Raw genomic sequence first — 15,546 nt, 5'->3', positions numbered from 1 at the left:
GCCTGTTTGCTTGAGTTGTTATCTCTTGTTTGTTCTGCTAAGGACATCATGGACTCCACCTTTCTCAGATATGTCCTCTTTGTGAGTGTTGGAGTGCTGTTACTACTACTGTTGAAATTAAACCCAATACAACATGTTATTGAGGAGAATGTCCCATTGGTCAACTAGCTCACTAAATGGTAAAATGGTAAATGGCCTGCATTTATATAGCGCTTTTATCCAAACGCGCTTTACAGTCAGTAGGTACATTCACCCATTCACACACCGATGGCGGCAGGTTACCACGCAGGGTTCTGGCACACCAACGGGAGCAATTTGGGGTTCAGTATCTTGCCCAAGGAAACTTCGACATGCAGACTGGAGGAGCCGGGAAAAAGCGATTAGTGGACGAACCGCTCTACCTCCTGAGCTACAGCCGCCCCACTAAGAACTTAGCTATACTGAAATCATCCATGTGTCCCTGCTCCATGCTAGCACATAAGCAAACACTAATGCTGCGATCAGTGCCCAATTCAGCCTCCCTCTTTTTGAAGCCTATGCGGAAATTGCATTCTTTCAAATGGCCAGTGGGGGGCGCAGTTTGTGTAGCACTCCCCAGGAACATCCATTCAACTCTATGGGAAACGAGCCAACTTCTCTCTCGGTCTATGTCTTAAATAAACACTTTCCAAATGAGTTTATGGTCTGAAAAAACAATTTCAAGTATTTTTCGTGCTCTAACGTCCTCCGTTTTCTAAATTATAGCCCCATTTCGAGGAAAATAGGCGATACAGATGACGGATTTATTGAATAGAACAATTCATCTGTACAGACGAGTTGCAACATCCACTGTGAAAATGAAAGAAAAGCCCAGAGCGAAGGTGTTCAGTCGTTTATGAAGTGAACAGCCTTGCCCCCTCCTTCTGACTTCCTCTCAAGCTGGTCACGTGACCCGTTTATCTCAGCCTCGCCCCCTCCTTCTGACTTCCTCTCAAGCTGGTCACGTGACCCGTTTATCTCAGGCAGCATGGTTTAAAGGATGCATCTCTCATTGAGATCAAAGCTTCCTGTCTTAGCCGACTGTACGTGCAAAAGGGGATGTTTGCAGCCGTTATGTTCAAGACAGGCAGTTTGCGGTGTAGATAAGGTTTCCTGTTTGAAAACCTGCTACAGCTTTTTTTTTTTTTTTTTTTACAAATGATTTAGTCTTTGCATTTACAACTGTAAGGCAATCATCACAAATGTATACGACAAGCATGAACAGACACATGACAGCACAATCACACATACATAATACATGACAAACAGGGGGAAACACGAAAATAAAAAAATAAAATTTAAAATAAATAAAACATACAGTAAGATGGCTAGAGACTTGTTAAAGATAAATAGAGGTCTTTGGCAAAATTGGATTTCAATAATTTCAGGGACTTTATGTAGAGTTGGGTTTCATTATAGTAGCACATAAAAATGGGAGTTTTTATAAATTTTGCCTTATGAATAAAGTATTTAGCTAAGATTAGTAACACATTGATCATTAGGTCCAATTTTTTATCTTCTAATATTACACCAAAAACAATACTATTATAATCAAGAACAGACATTACTTTGGTTTTTCCATTTAACCAATCGATGAATTGTTTCCAGAACAGTTGGGTGTGAGAACATGTGAGAAAAAGATGCTCAGTTGTTTCAATATCACCTTTACAGAAAACACACACATTGCTCTCAAAGCCAAATCTCATCCTTAAAAATTCACTGGAATGGTAGAAGTCATTCATTATTTTGTAGTGAATTTCTTTTGTTTTGGGTGGAACTGGATATTTGAAGAATTTTGTTCTCAATTTACATACTGCTGGTTTGTCAAAAATATAAAAAAAAAACCCTGCAACAGCTGCCTGCTCTCATGCACATTGTTTCACCAGAGAGGATTAAGGAGAAGGCAGAGAAATACTTCATCATCACTTCATCAATCAATCAATCAAATCAATCAATCAATCTATCAATCTATCTATCTTCACATCTTCACCCACAGGGCCCTTGAAAAAGTCGCAGCCCCGGGGCCCATGGCTACTTTAATCCAGCCTTGTGGACGACCCGGTTCGGCCCAAACTAAAAAGTATAGTGATGCCCTGGGACTTGGCTAAATTGTTAGGATGTGTCCCTTCACTGTTGAAGCCGGTGTGTGAAATTAAGACAGTGTTAATAGCCTAAGGCAGGTGTTGCTGGCATCATACCATTTAGTTTTGATTAAAACCATCAGTCCATCTTTTTTGGCAGCGACGACAAGTGTCACAATTCTCTTTGCCTAATGTGCCTTATAAGTTATGTGTGTGGAGAAATACACATTTTACAACTTTGTACTTCTACTTCATCTGTACAGTTAACGTTTTCATGAATAGTATGGATGTAAATAGCCTGTAGACTGTCAACTAGTTTTCACTTTACTTGGGTAGTCCAGATAAAAATCTACAGATGTTTAGTGGTTATGAAAGAATCAAGTTCCATATCTACTTATTCACCTTATGTAGAAGAGACCGTCTGGCTTGAGAGACTAACAGGAAGTGTAAATACAATCGGAAGTTCCGATTGTATTTACACTTCCTGTGACTCATAATGTGAGTCAAACTAGGTTTGACCAGGTGAGTCAGACTAGTTTGAGCAGATAAAACATCTGGCGTTTTGAACAGGAAGTCGTGATACAATGGGTCAAGTGGGCGGGGCTACATAAGGTGAATATGGAGGTGAATTTGGAGATTAACTCGTTTTCACTTTACTTGGATAGTCCAGATGAAAATCTACAGATGTTTAGTGGTTGTGCAAGTGATGGTCAACTTCACGTTTACATGATGTAGTTTAAATTCTGTGGTAAAAGCAACAGGTTTATGAATGCACTACATGGACAAGGCAGTACTCCACTCGTGGTTTGTTGAGTGATTGGTTCAAGTTCAACTAATTTATTCAGATAATGTGTTCATGGACTGTTATTGCTCTATAGATACTCTGTTAAACATATAGGTCCCTATCGTTGCATCGGCGCAGTTTCTAGGCCTAGCGGCAGGCGCAGATCAAAGCAGTGGGCGTGGAAAGGCGCACTTGATATCGTCGTGCTGGCGCTAGATGCAGCCCAAAGCATTACAACCACGCCCTTTAGGCGTAAAATTATGCACCGTCATGCTCATTGGATAAGTGCAATAAACGAATCGCACGCTTGCCTTTTTAGCTCCAATTCCAGTGATCCCGCAAAACCAGACGAAAGCCAAACGCTCTGCCCCCCCCCCCTCCCTTCATCCAGCCTGTCTGTCTGCATTATAGGCTATTATTCCATATTATTATGCTTCTCAAACCAATCTAACTGCAGTTTCAATACTGCAAGCATGTACACTATAGCAAGATCAAAGTGAAAATAATGTTCTATGCATCAGCTAGAAAAATATAGCCTATTAGATTGGTGAAAGTTTGTCCAGAAAGATATCATTTTCTCTCGCCTGCTGCAGGAAGGATGATGCACATAAATATACCCTACATTATGTCAAGTCATTGCATAAATGTGTTTTTATTGTAAAACTAAATGTGAAATATGGCCAAGTTATTGGAGGAACATCACAGTATAGCAGATGCCATTAGAAGCGCGTTCCGAAGCGCGTTCCGCTGTTACTTCTCTAAATCACGTTAACTCCACAAGGGGTATATATAGGCCCAGGAGGACATATATGTTTCACATAGGGTGGTATTTTCATTTCGATGTTTGATTTGGTCCAATATTGAAATGTTGACAATGGCAGGCTGTGTTACCATTACACATTAATTTAGAACTACCTTTTATATCTATTTTGGCTCATTTGGTGGCTATTTAGTAGCGAAATGAAGAAACACAATGCATGCTGGGAACTCAGAGAGAGAGAGAGAGAAGGGTGACAGAGAAGAAGCAGTGAAGGCACAGAATAGGCGTGCTTTTCAAAAGCGCAAAGCGCTAAATGTACGCCAGCTCCCAAGATATCACTAGGCTGGTATTTAGCGCCGACACGCCCACTTTGGGACTGCGCCACGCCCATTCGGCCTAAAGCGCATTTGGCAGCCTAAAGCCTATTGCTATCTTGCCGAAACAGGCGCAAGGCACGTTTTTTTGCGGTTAAGGCCCGTAATAGCGCCGATGGCCTGTGGGAGAATAGAGCCCAGTGGCTACAGACTTTTACCGCTCGCTTGGAACCAAAGGAAGATACAGACATGAGGTGAGTGGAGATGAAAAGGTTTATTTGCACAACGATGGTCAAGGCAGGGGTGGCCAAACTTTTTTGGTTGTGGGCTGCATACAGAAAAATATAAGGAGTCGCGGGCCAAACAATATTAAGTGCGGCAGTTTTCGCTGCAAAAAAATTGCCATCAAAAATTAAATTTCTACCTAAATAAATATATGACACATAGTTTATTGATGTGCTCACCTATTACAATGGGTATTTCTGTATGTTTTCACATTTTCTTTTCCTGTGCCACCAGGTTAAGACATATGATAATGATAATGTAACATAACAACAACTAATAAGCTGTTGAAACGTTACTAATACTCTGTAGTAGACTATCTGTAGGCGGACTATCCAAGTAAAGTGTTACCAACAACTTTAATAAAAAAAATATTTTGCATACAAATGTAACCACTTGAAACAATTATAAAAGTAACAAAATGTAAGTTTGAGAATGTACTTGTTACCACAAAAAATACCTGCGGTGCAGTTGGACACAGGGCAGTACAAAGTGCGGTACACCCCTCATTGCTAGTTAGCTTAGCACTACAATGGCAGTATAGCCTGGGTAAACCCAGCCTCCACGTGACCTCTACTGTATGTACTATCAGTCACGAAGCAAAAGAAGCTGTTGAATTTGTGTATTTTCCTGTGTACAACCCCCCTAATCGCCTTTTCCCTGCGGTCAAGGATTCACAAATACTAAACAGACCATTCACTCCCTTCCTGCAACCTTGTTGTCATTTCAGACTCGGGGTGTGGACAGCCGCTGGACCCGGGTTCTTGTCGGCAGTACGTGGTGAAGTGGTATTACGACCCGGAGGCCAACGCCTGCGCCCAGTTCTGGTACGGAGGCTGTCAGGGCAACCGAAACAACTTTGACACCGAATCCGATTGCAGGAACTCCTGCGTTTACACGTAACAGACACTGTGTGGAGAAAAGGGGGCGTGTGCAAAGCAAGCACGCTACCGTCATGCGTCACCGCGGATCAGAACAGACGCACTGAGGACGTGAGCCTATAGAGAGCCAAAGTCACGCCCTCTTCTGGTTTAGGCATATACAAACCAAGGGGATTTCATCCGCCATTCTTTTCTCCAGAGACATTTTGTAAAATGCTTGTAAAAAAAGTTTGACCTGGTCAAAGCAAGCGATGAAATCCCTTGGCTCGTATGCCTAACCTGGAAGTGGGCGTGACTTTGGCACTGTATGGCTTTCTTATATGACCCAGGCTCAGGCAAAGAGCAGTGTCACTACCCGATCTGCTCAACTGGCCACAGCACACACGCGCGTGCGCACGAGCGGGTCCGCCATCTTCTACGTACGATGACTTTACTTGGACAAACGTTGCCACGGTGCCTTAAAGGACACCTTAATAAATAACTTACAAGAGACTGTGAACTAAACAGATTGATGCATATTCTTAACCTGTTTGTTCTTCTGTATTATTTGTTACATTATGTTCTAGTTATGTTAGTTGCTTTTACTGAATGTATCAGAAAGTAATTTCTCAAGCCCTAGTTATTTCACTTCATCTTAACACGCTCTATTACCCTTGGTTGTGTTATATGTTGTATAAGAAGAAACAAACACTTGACTGTAAAATATCTTGTTTAATTGTTTTAACACTGTAAAAGCACTAGAAGGAATTGTAAACTCAGATACACTGTAAAATTATTTCAATAAATAAAATATGTAGATGCCTAGAAATTGCCCATTTCAATAAAGCCTATTCACAAGTACAAAAAGGAATCTTGTACAAAATGCAATACAATTTTGTAATACAAAAGTGCAATCGGTGTGTTTTCAGTGAATAGCGAGATAGTGGAATAGCAAGATAATAGTACAATAGCTGCTTTCTGTGGTGCAGATACTGTAGGGACATATGCTCAGTATCCATTTGATTAGGTACACCTCCCTTTACGCAAACAGCTCAGACACGTAAGTCAAGCATATTGTATACTGTAAGTCATGCACACAAGTTTGAGAGCTTCATTTCCTGTTTGACCAAACAGAATCACTTCCTGTTTGACCAAACAGAATTAGAATAGGCAAGACGCTGATTTACAGTATGATCATCTGTGCCTGATGTACATTTCCAGGGTGTCAGAAAAACAGCAAATCTCAGTGCACTGTCTAGAGCAGGACTATCAACATCAGGACTGTCTAGAGCAGGGACTATCAACACTGTCTAGAGCAGGACTATCAACATCAGGACCCCTAATTGGGCCACAGATTTAATGACATTTGGGGTCTCAGACACAAATCTGGAATTTGTCCAGAATTACATGATAACAGTGAAACTATGAGCAAAACATCCATTCTTCTACATTCTTTAATTGTTTGTTTGTAAATTAAATGATGATGAAGTTGAACAATTCATAAGTTTGCTGGGGAGCCCCTGGAATCTCCTCAAGGAGCCCTGGTGCTCCCCGGATCCTACATTGAGAACCACTGCTCTAGAGTTGACAGAGGCAGAACACAGATCCAGGCAGCCAAAACACATTATTGACTGGAAAGGACAGAGGAGAAAGGCAAGACTGCGTCAAGCCAACAGGCAGACCACAAGTATGTAAATAATATAATTTGAATGCCACAGTGTAGCAGGTGCATCCCTTCATGGATACAGTGTAGCTTCAAAGTGCTTCTAAGAACTGGACAGTATGGCCTGCACAGTGCCTATCTCAAAGTGCTTCAAAGAACAGGACAGTATGGCCTGCATATTGCTTCTAAGAACAGGACAGTATGGCCTGCATATGGCTTCTAAGAACAGGACAGTATGGCCTGCATATTGCTTCTAAGAACAGGACAGTATGGCCTGCATATTGCTTCTAAGAACAGGACAGTATGGCCTGCATATTGCTTCTAAGAACAGGACAGTATGGCCTGCATATTGCTTCTAAGAACAGGACAGTATGGCCTGCATATGGCTTCTAAGAACAGGACAGTATGGCCTGCATATTGCTTCTAAGAACAGGACAGTATGGCCTGCATATTGCTTCTAAGAACAGGACAGTATGGCCTGCATATGGCTTCTAAGAACAGGACAGTATGGCCTGCATATTGCTTCTAAGAACAGGACAGTATGGCCTGCATATTGCTTCTAAGAACAGGACAGTATGGCCTGCATATTGCTTCTAAGAACAGGACAGTATGGCCTGCATATGGCTTCTAAGAACAGGACAGTATGGCCTGCATATTGCTTCTAAGAACAGGACAGTATGGCCTGCATATTGCTTCTAAGAACAGGACAGTATGGCCTGCATATGGCTTCTAAGAACAGGACAGTATGGCCTGCATATTGCTTCTAAGAACAGGACAGTATGGCCTGCATATTGCTTCTAAGAACAGGACAGTATGGCCTGCATATGGCTTCTAAGAACAGGACAGTATGGCCTGCATATTGCTTCTAAGAACAGGACAGTATGGCCTGCATATTGCTTCTAAGAACAGGACAGTATGGCCTGCATATTGCTTCTACGAACAGGACAGTATGGCCTGCATATTGCTTCTAAGAACAGGACAGTATGGCCTGCATATTGCTTCTAAGAACAGGACAGTATGGCCTGCATATTGCTTCTAAGAACAGGACAGTATGGCCTGCATATTGCTTCTACGAACAGGACAGTATGGCCTGCATATTGCTTCTAAGAACAGGACAGTATGGCCTGCATATTGCTTCTAAGAACAGGACAGTATGGCCTGCATATTGCTTCTAAGAACAGGACAGTATGGCCTGCATATTGCTTCTAAGAACAGGACAGTATGGCCTGCACAGTGCCTGAGACAGGGGTGTCCAGCACTTTGTTCACAGGTCTCGACAAATTCAGCCTGTAAAGGGGGTCCAACGCGGTACTAGCTAGGTGTACCTAATAAAGTGGCCACTGGGTGTATGTTTTTAATGTCAAAATATTTTTCTTATTGCTCCCATGTTAAATATGAACACACACACGTCTCTTATAAAATCAAGATATACACAAAGATCGGATGGTAGCTTATGCCTAGTTTACACTACAAGACTTCCCCCCCCCGATTTTACACAGGATTTCCAGTTGGGCTCAGTCTGTCTTTGTTGACTCTAGTCTGCAGTTGTTGTGCCAGTCAGCAGCAAAATCTGTTAGTGTATACTGGGTACAGATTTCTAATCTGTTAGTGTAAACTGCCTCCAGATTTCTAGTCTTCAAGTGTAAACTGCCACCAGTTGAAGCCACAAAGATGATATCAAACATGTTTGAGTTTCTAAGTGAAAAGTCTTGTAGTGTATTACTGCCTCGTCTGAGTCAGTTGTGTATTTCAGTCAGGTTTTCAGTCGTGATAAAAAATATCTTAATGAACCAGTCTTGTAGTGTAAACTCCCCAGTCTTTTCATAATCTGTTCACATTTTCAAAGTCTTCTAGTGTATCACAGGCATCAGCAAAATAGTCCCCCTCCCCCCAAAAACAAGCATAGGCTACCCCCCACTTGAATGACACATTGGTATGGATATTTAATATGGATTATAAGAGTATACTAAGAGTATACATTTTAAAATCTCTTAATAGAGGTATTTCACCATGTATTGGCAGGTTTCTTGCACTGCACGTCTTCAGTATTATTAGAATGTTACATCCCAGGCAGAGATAGTGGTACAAAATGCATCCTATCAGTTGGGCTTAATTAACTTCCTGTTGACATTTTTGTTCTACTGCCCATTTATAGAGTCACAGCCTTCAGCGATGTTCAGTCACAAGCTGTCCGCTTTCACCGGCTTGCTTTCTATATGGCAGTGGTGTTAAATTGGTCTACATTCAATTCCAGGCATCACTAAACAAGTCTTAAGATTGGATTTCTGAAACCTGCAGATAATAATTCCCCCCATTTCCTTGTATTTTCGAGGGGGGAACCTGCCCTCCCCCGATATGTTAATGGTTTGAGTTAATTAGACTCAGGTGTGGTCCGATATGTGAATGGACATGTTAAGTGGACTCAGGTGTGGTGCGATATGTGAATGGTTTGTGTTAATTAGACTCAGCTGTGGTCCGATATGTTAATTGACATGTTAAGTGGATTCAGGTGTGGTCCGATATGTGAATGGACATGTTAAGTGGACTCAGGTGTGGTCCGATATGTTAATAGCCATGTTAAGTGAGATGAGATGAGATGAGATGATGAGATTAACTTTATTGTCCCTGGAGGGAAATTTGTCTTGGGCAAAAAGTGCTAGTGCCAACATCGGTGTTACAGACACAGTAACAAAACAAACATGGTCACAGTCACAGCATTGTACTTCACCACAGAAAGAGTGCCAGCTAGACACAAGATTGCACTATTTCGAAGATTGCACATGCCCTATTGCATAGTGTGTTTAAATCATCAAACCAGTTAATAAGGGAAGAATAAAATAAGCAATAAAACCATAATACCATAAAAATCATACAAATAGAAATCAATATAAAAATCAAATCAAATCAATTAAAATTAAAACAAATCAAAATCAAAATCGTGGAGTCAGGTGTGGTCCGATATGTGAATGGACATGTTAAGTGGACTCAGGTGTGGTCCGATATGTGGCTGGACATGGTAAGTGGACTCGGGTGTGGTCCGATATGTGAATGGTTTGTGTTAATTAGACTCAGCTGTGGTCCGATATCTTAATGGGCATGTTAATTGGACTCAGGTGTGGTCTGATATGTTAATGGACAGGTGTGGTCTTCATTTCAGTGTAGTTATCAGGATTAAATCTGTATCGGTACCCGTATGGCCGCAGATGGTAAGTCAAGTATTCCAAGATGTACATCTGGACAGCATAAATGTAGTGAAATGACACTACAAAATCAGAACAGCATCCTGGACCCTAGGAAGAGAAATTAAATAATCAATACAACACGAAAGAGGTTTGCATATCTACACTGCAAAGTGAATTACAATTACAAGAAATAGTCTGACATTTCAATGTTTCTATGTCCTATTTCTGTTGTGTCTTCCTCAAATCCTTTCCTGTGGGGGACCATATTTCTCTCACCGTAAAATTCAAATGTTAATTTCACAAAATGTCATAAGGAGGCTGGGATACAGATTCACTGAGTCCTTCATCCTACAACTAAATGTGTCTAAAACTAAAGACATGATAATAAGCTTTAGAAAGACTCCTAGTCCTGTACTAACCTGTACTAGCATATACTAACCTGCACTAACCTGTACTAACCTGCACTAACCTGCACTAACCTGTACTAGCATATACTAACCTGCACTAACCTGTACTAACCTGCACTAACCTGTACTAACCTGTACTAACCTGTACTAACCTGCACTAACCTGTACTAACCTGTACTAGCATATACTAACCTGCACTAACCTGTACTAACCTGTACTAACCTGTACTAACCTGTACTAACCTGCACTAACCTGCACTAACCTGTACTAACCTGCACTAACCTGCACTAACCTGCACTAACCTGCACTAACCTGCACTAACCTGTACTAACCTGTACTAACCTGCACTAACCTGCACTAACCTGCACTAACCTGCACTAACCTGCACTACCCTGCACTACCCTGCACTAACCTGCACTAACCTGTACTAACCTGCACTAACCTGCACTAACCTGCACTAACCTGCACTAACCTGCACTAACCTGCACTAACCTGTACTAACCTGCACTAACCTGCACTAACCTGCACTAACCTGCACTAACCTGTACTAACCTGTACTAACCTGCACTAACCTGCACTAACCTGCACTAACCTGCACTAACCTGCACTAACCTGCACTACCCTGCACTACCCTGCACTACCCTGCACTAACCTGTACTAACCTGTACTAACCTGCACTAACCTGCACTAACCTGTACTAACCTGCACTAACCTGTACTAACCTGTACTAACCTGTACTAGCATGTACTAACCTGTACTAACCTGTACTAACCTGTACTAACCTGCACTAACCTGCACTAACCTGCACTAACCTGCACTAACCTGTACTAACCTGCACTAACCTGCACTACCCTGTACTAACCAGCATCAATCATACTGACAATGGATGGCTATAAATACCTGGGTGTTGCTCTTGACAACAATCTGTTTTGAATCTCATGTTGCTTCCATGGGGGAAAAAGGTCCCCTGAGGAAAATGTTATTTTAACATCTCCTCTGAGATGAATTTATTTGTATTGACTCAGTTTGAATGTTGTTCCTTGTAGGTGTGGAAATTTCTGAGGCAAACAAAACAAAACAAAACAAAAAAAACAGGTGTGGTAGCCTCATGAAACTACTGTAGCTAGAAACATTTGTGGGTGGAGTCAAGCCCAGCTTACAGACCTTTATAGACCATAAAGCCAACAGAATAGTATTTTACTGTTGTCTGGAGTTTATATTGTTAAACAATAGATAGTATTTTACTGTTGTCTTGAGATTGTTTCTATGCACAAACTGCTTACTTGGCTCCTGCGCGTTGACCTTTGATGCTGAATGAACTCTTAAATCACTCTTCCTACGTCTTCGTCTTCTTGTTGTCTATCAGTATCTTGCTGTTTTGTGTGTGTGTGTGTGCGTGTGTGTGTGTGTGTGTGTGTGTGTGTGTGTGTGTGTGTGTGTGTGTGTGTGTGTGTTTGTATCCACCTTATTTCTAGCTGCCATGATGCCTTACGTGAAATATGGGTGCATCTTTCGGTGTAACCCTCCCACCGCCCTCCTGTTACGTTGCTGACACAGACACAACATACTGTATGTAGCCCGTAGTGCGTCCAGCTTGGCAAACATCTCGTCGATAAATATCCCGAGTTGTTCAAAGAGCAACAAAGATAGCGGATGTGATAGATAAAATTATTACATTTCCTCAAATAAGTCGTCAAACGAGTGTTATTTATTGTGACAAGCAACTGTTTTTTTTCCAGCGTCGGAGTTTTAACGAGGAAATGCTGCAACAATCAGTCACTTTCTAGACCGGACCTTGCACCCATAATAACTTTACAGCGAGGCACTCAAAAATAATATCCTGGCTGCAAATCAATTTCCCTGTAAGGGACAATAAAGATCGTTTGCCGTTTGGCTTTGGATTGTGTGGATTGTGTGTGTATTGCACTGCGTTATGTTGCTTACCTCTATTGGGGTGTAATGGTCGTAGAGCAGATACCAGGGCCGTGGTCGTGGGGCCTGCCTGAGCAGGTAATGGTCGGGGGGGTAGGGATGAAACGTTTGTCTCCCTTTCACGTCTCTGGTGTCTGCCGGAAGCACCTTCATGGTTTCCATACATTTCCCCATAGCCATGTCCTCAATGGTCGAGTAGTGGCCACATTCCCCACTTTTGAATCCCCTCACAAATCTTCTCAACGCTTCTTTACTGAGGATGTACCCTGCACCCCCACTCATGTAGCCTTGCTGGATAAAAGGTGTAAACCTTCTCCCCAGGTACAAGGGTTTCTCCGGATCATATCTGGACAAGGTGTGACGTAGATTCTCCACGACGACAAACGTGTCGTCATCAGCTTTTAGGAACCAGTCGGCTTCATCCAGGTGCTTCTCGTGGATATACTGAAAGGCTTTGATGGTCTTCCAGTAGAGGTTCTCCCTCCCCTCCTTCACGTCCAGCCCCACAGTAGGAAAGTCGGTCTTGTTCGAGCTCATGTACAGTACTTTGTTGCAGCGCTTGGCCCATGTTTGCCTGACGTGTTTGGTTCGGGAGTCCAAGTACTTGGGTCCCGTCATGATCCAGCACAAGATCCGCGGCGTCTGGGAGACGCTGGCTGCCTTGGTGCTCTCACCTGCCTTCGTCCTCTCACCTGGAGTTATTTATGAAGATAAAAGATCAGAAATGTGTTGCATGCAAAGTGCTCTTTCCTTTAAAGAGTGGCCCTCAGACCCTGCTAGAGTAGCCGCATACAAACAGGTGCCTTATTGACTAAAGGACATACAAACAGGTGCCTTATTGACTAAGGGACATAATAACAGGTGCCTTATTGACTAAGGGACATAATAACAGGTGCCTTATTGACTAAAAGGACATACAAACAGGTGCCTTATTGACTAAGGGACATAATAACAGGTGCCTTATTGACTAAAAGGACATACAAACAGGTGCCTTATTGACTAAGGGACATAATAACAGGTGCCTTATTGACTAAAGGACATAATAACAGGTGCCTTATTGACTAAAGGACATAATAACAGGTGCCTTATTGACTAAGGGACATAATAACAGGTGCCTTATTGACTAAAAGGACATACAAACAGGTGCCTTATTGACTAAGGGACATAATAACAGGTGCCTTATTGACTAAAGGACATAATAACAGGTGCCTTATTGACTAAAGGACATAATAACAGGTGCCTTATTAAGGGACAGGACAGAACAATATGTGGCAAACATCTTAAGTATATTTATAGTAAAAGATAATTGATGAATGGCCTCGTATTTGTAAATTCTGACACTAGATTAGTATTACTGGCTGCCCACAAGGTGTGAGAATAATTTTCTTACTGAACTTTATGACATGAAAAATGCTACATTACTGGATTGATGCCAGATATGAATGAGATGATTTATTTAATTTTAGTTCAACAGGAAGAGAAAAGTTCTGTATGTACAATAGGCCTAGCTGTAGATTTTAGAGAATTATTAACAATGCAACACATCTTTGTCGGTGTAAGACTTGGTGACCAAGCTTTTGGCTCTGGAACAATTAAGCTACCTGAGAAGCTCAAGGTTCAGGTACTAGCCAAATCACTTGCAGTAATACAACTTATTTCATTAGACTTGATTCTCTTTGATATCTTTTATCCTATAATTTCCCCCCAGTATATAATTTGTATCCCCTCTCTATCTTTTATTTGGTGGCATCTTTTTGTTTTTACACTCTTTGAAATAATTTCATTAGTATGACATTTTTGCTTTGATTCGATTGGTAAAACACTTTTATAAACTCGGTATTGTGAAAATAATACTGTTGTTACAGTTGTTAACATGATTAACATGTTTCTTACAAATATCAGCTTTCAAGAACCAATCTCCATCATCCAGGTGGTTCTGGTGCAAACACCCACATTTGTATAGCTAGTATTATTATTATTATTATTAGTAGGCCTAGTATTGACATTATTGTTAACATTATTAATTGTGATTTCTACTCAGATTAAAGGTTCTGTTGTGATTCATTCATAAGTACAGAGGCACAAACATCCATACAGTAGGCCAGGTGGCACACAAATGACTATCAGTCTACCTGTGCTGGCATGTGGCTGGACTGGTCTGTTGAGTTGCCGCGCCGTGTCCATGCCGGCATGTCTCTGGAAGGACGTTATCTGCTCTGCCCTCAAGACCGAGTCAAAGACCAATCGAAGGGACCCGAATCCCACCAGCAGTCCAATGGTAAAGAGCAAATGAGATATAATGTGCCTCATTCCCCTTGAGTCACACCTGGACCTGGACACAGAGAGGATGTGACAAGTAGGCAGAAAGAGTCAGCTCACTATCGTGAAATTGAGATTATGTAGCCTACTGTACACTCATAATGGATCAATCAAAGCACACATAAACAGTGTGTTACAGTGTGATGTGTGTCATGTTAAGCCATTATGTCATAATTAAGACCAGTGTTTGATCAATGAAAAAAAAATATGAATGAATGAGCTTGGTATTTACAGTACAGATTGCATTTAGCCTATACGGTGTGTGTGATTTTCAGTAGAGCTCACCTACCGTCTCTCAAATGTGCTTCAAAAGAAAGTTTTTTCTCCGGTTTTTCCTTCAGAGGAGGACGATGATCTATCTATCATCTACCTATGATGATCTATCGATCATCTACCTATCTCTCTCTCTATCTATATGGTCGCGTGCGCAGCCATGGAGCAGTGAGTTAAGGTGGGTCATTCTGCATGTGGCATAAGGCTAGAAGGCTCAGACAATGGCAAGAACCCTTTCAAATAGGCTGGCTAGGTTACTCCCCTCTGCTGGAGGAAGCTGGGGAACAAGTTGAGCAAGTTGTCTATTTTCACCTCAGCCCAGAAACATCTCTAATATCATTTTACAGCAGCCTCTTTCAAGGCTATTAACCTGTATATTTCTCTATGGGTCAATATCTCAGGTGCATAAAAATAACCTGTGTGTTTCTCTATGGGTCAATATCTCAGGTGCATAATAATAACCTGTGTGTTTCTCTATGGGTCAATATCTCAGGTGCATAAAAATAACCTGTGTGTTTCTCTATGGGTCAATATCTCAGGTGCATAATAATAACCTGTGTGTTTCTCTATGGGTCAATATCTCAGGTGCATAAAAATAACCTGTGTTTCTCTATGGGTCAATATCTCAGGTGCATAAAAATAACCTGTGTATTTCTCTATGGGTCAATATC

General features: G+C 41.6%; 2 protein-coding genes across 2 annotated transcripts in view; one reads left to right on the top strand and one right to left on the bottom strand.

The window, feature by feature from the left end:
* The window catches only part of col28a1a (collagen, type XXVIII, alpha 1a), a gene marked incomplete at both ends in the record, with an annotated part of 35,544 nt that extends 30,402 nt beyond the window's left edge, over positions 1–5,142 (top strand). The window contains one exon of the mRNA XM_083646077.1: positions 4,970–5,142. Coding sequence (XP_083502203.1) covers positions 4,970–5,142 — 173 coding nt within the window. The remainder of the gene's footprint in view (positions 1–4,969) is intronic.
* Positions 5,143–8,685: 3,543 nt separating this feature from the next.
* On the bottom strand, positions 8,686–14,998 carry c1galt1a (core 1 synthase, glycoprotein-N-acetylgalactosamine 3-beta-galactosyltransferase 1a). The gene is made up of 4 exons (XM_083646298.1): positions 14,892–14,998; positions 14,416–14,615; positions 12,296–12,975; positions 8,686–10,052 (listed from the first exon to the last, which is right to left on the bottom strand). Exons 2-4 carry the CDS (start codon positions 14,591–14,593, stop codon positions 9,891–9,893), a joined length of 1,020 nt encoding a protein of 339 aa, XP_083502424.1. The 5' UTR covers positions 14,594–14,615; positions 14,892–14,998; the 3' UTR covers positions 8,686–9,890.
* Positions 14,999–15,546: the final 548 nt, after the last annotated feature.

This window comes from Poromitra crassiceps (genome assembly GCF_964638095.1).
Source record: "Poromitra crassiceps genome assembly, chromosome: 11".
Taxonomy (NCBI): domain Eukaryota; kingdom Metazoa; phylum Chordata; class Actinopteri; order Beryciformes; family Melamphaidae; genus Poromitra; species Poromitra crassiceps.
Note: the sequence above shows the minus strand (reverse complement) of the source record. Positions and strands in the feature narration are given on the sequence as shown.